At 36.5% G+C, this 2,630-nt stretch overlaps 1 protein-coding gene across 1 annotated transcript; it reads left to right on the forward strand.

Moving 5' to 3' along the window:
- LOC113352485 lies at positions 1 to 351 on the forward strand. Its single transcript, XM_026596299.1, has one exon. It carries the CDS (start codon positions 1 to 3, stop codon positions 349 to 351), a length of 351 nt encoding a protein of 116 aa, XP_026452084.1.
- Positions 352 to 2,630: the final 2,279 nt, after the last annotated feature.

The raw sequence follows: 2,630 nt of genomic DNA on the forward strand, positions 1-2,630 counted from the left end.
ATGAATCTGAGAAAGGATGTGGAACGGGCTTTTGGAATTCTGAAGCGGAAGTTCGCAATCATTTGTGGGCCTTATCGTGGTATAAGTGCTCGTGAAATGCATAAGACTATGCTGACTTGTATCATCATGCATAACATGGTTATCCAGGAGACTCGTCGTAATAAGAATTGGACTAACCGTCAAGATGAAGACTTAAGGCCTGAGATTATACCAGCAAGAAGATTACCTGCAAGGAACTATGCTCAAATGACCAGTCATATTGAGAACATAACTCTGTATAACAGGTTAAGGGAAGATCTCAAAGCGAATCTGTGGGCTGAGTTTGGAAGAGATGGAGGACGAATTGAGTAGTGTTATTTCATTTGTTTTTTTCTTTTTATTGTTTCATTTGTTATTTATTTTTATTTTTTTAAATTGGTTATGTTTTTTAAGTTTCATTTGTTGTTCCGTAATTTTGTTTTGTAGCTGTTTAATTTTAAATTTTTTAACGGTCATTTAAAGTAGCGGTCTAGACTCAACCGCTAGCATTCCTTATAAATATACACCTTCATTTCATCCATTTCAAAATCACACCTCACTTCTCTACAAAAACTTCTCTACTTTCTGGTTAAATTATGGATGATCCTAGATTCACTGAAGATGAAGATTTATCTCTTTGTAGAAACTATGTAATATACTACCCGAAGAGAGGTGAAGAACGACGGATGGATGGTGTACCTAGTATGAGTTATTTGGGAAAAATTCATGATTCCTTTTGCACAGAGACATGTAATCCTCATAACCGGGATTGTGCTGCTTTGTTTTGTCGATTCATGACTATCAAAAAAGATCTTGTGGATTTTATAGCTTTGAAAAGAATTGTTACTCGATATCGTCTCAGAGGTGACACTAATGCTGAATTGGGAATACGAACTCGAGATGAGTGGCGAAGATGGAAAGGTAAAGCTTTCGAATACGAAGCGCATTACCAAATTCTTAAGGAGTTTCTAATAACTCGTATGGGATGTTAGGCTTAAGTTTAGTTTTTCATGGATGTCGTCAAGTTTAAATTTTAATGTAATGAAAAAACTAGTTTAAGTTTTAATGTAATGAAAAAATATGACAATTTGTAATGAAAAAATATGACCATTTCATTCACCATAACCAAACTATATTCATTAAAATTAAAGCTGATACATTAATTGGCACTACTTCATCGTCGTCTTCATCATCCTCGTCTTCAGCTTTAACCCCAAATTGTTTTTCCATGTTTCTCTTGTTTCTTTATTCTTCCAATTCCTCTGTTAACCTGTCCATCTCCATCTCCCATACCATCAATTGTCTAGGATTCATTGTTCCGATGTTTTCATTTAGAATCTTATTCTTATCATAGTCCGAGACAAATTTTTCTTGAGTTAGTCGATATTTTTTCATCTCCCTAGTCAAGAACTTGCGATCTACAACTCTTTGTTCTTCGACGACCTTCTGATGCTCTATCAATGTATCCATAGTACCACCTCCTTCACTTGCTTCTTCTTCTTGGGAAGCTTTTCTCGCTGCTCTTGCATGATTTCTTCCTAATATTTTTCTCTTGATCGCAACATTGACATTCAACTTGGAATTGTAGTTTCTGGTGAATAAAATGGATTATCCGAAGGGGGATGAGATGATTGAGATAGTTGTGAAGCTGGCGTTGAAGGTGAAGAAGTGTATGGTGAACTTGCAGGTATATTCTGCATGTTTGCTAACACGTATGGATTATATTTAGGCAACACTTTCAAAATATGATAACAAATTTCATAAGCAAATTTTTTCCCATGTTTATGGTGCCAATCAGTTCGACACTTTCGTTCGACATCAACATCGACAAGACCGCTCTCTCGACCACGAGCAACGACATACAAGGAAACTTGGGCGTTGATTGTAACAAAGCGACCGGAAAATCCACTTGCATCACGATCGTTGATTTTCATAATTTCTTCACGAAATTTATCAAATATGTTATCCCACAACTTGGTAGATTGTTGACTGGGATCATCGATACTATCTTGTGTAAAGAACACATAGTTTCTGCAAATGCTTTCATCTCCGGCTACGGTAAATTTTGCACCCCTAATCTTATTTTGTTTATTAGATTGGGTATTAGATTGAGTATTAGATTGAGATATATTAAAGAAATTATACAATACGAGTGAATGAAAGAGTTGGATGATGAAATTTGTTTTAGATTAACAAATGTGAAGAGTAGAGAAGAGAAGGTGCGAGTTAAAATGGTAGAAGAATGTGGTATTTATAGGGGGAAGATTTATGACCGTTGGATCATATTCTACTCAACGGTGTAAACTAAGATGTTCGGTCTTATAGAAGCCGCTAGCGGTGGAGTAAACACCTAGCGGTGTAGAGTTGACCTAGCGGTCGAGACTCGATCGCTCGGTAGAACCTTGAACTGGCCTGGCTAAGTGGAAAATTTGCCACTTAGCCAGGCCAGTTTTCCACTTTTCCAACTCCATAGTGGGTGCATAAATGACAAACTCTTTGGTTTGCCACACCCATAGGAAGGGGCTTAATGGACGAGTAAAAATTAGTATGGGTGATATGGATACCAAGAAAATAACAAAAATGAACCTGGATTCATCCTGTCTTAAACTTAA

This window comes from Papaver somniferum, chromosome 2 (assembly GCF_003573695.1).
Source record: "Papaver somniferum cultivar HN1 chromosome 2, ASM357369v1, whole genome shotgun sequence".
Classification (NCBI taxonomy): domain Eukaryota; kingdom Viridiplantae; phylum Streptophyta; class Magnoliopsida; order Ranunculales; family Papaveraceae; genus Papaver; species Papaver somniferum.

Coding starts and splice junctions, on each gene's coding strand:
- LOC113352485 (XM_026596299.1), top strand. CDS start 1: ATGAATCTGAGAAAGGATGTGGAACGGGCTTTTGGAATTCTGAAGCGG.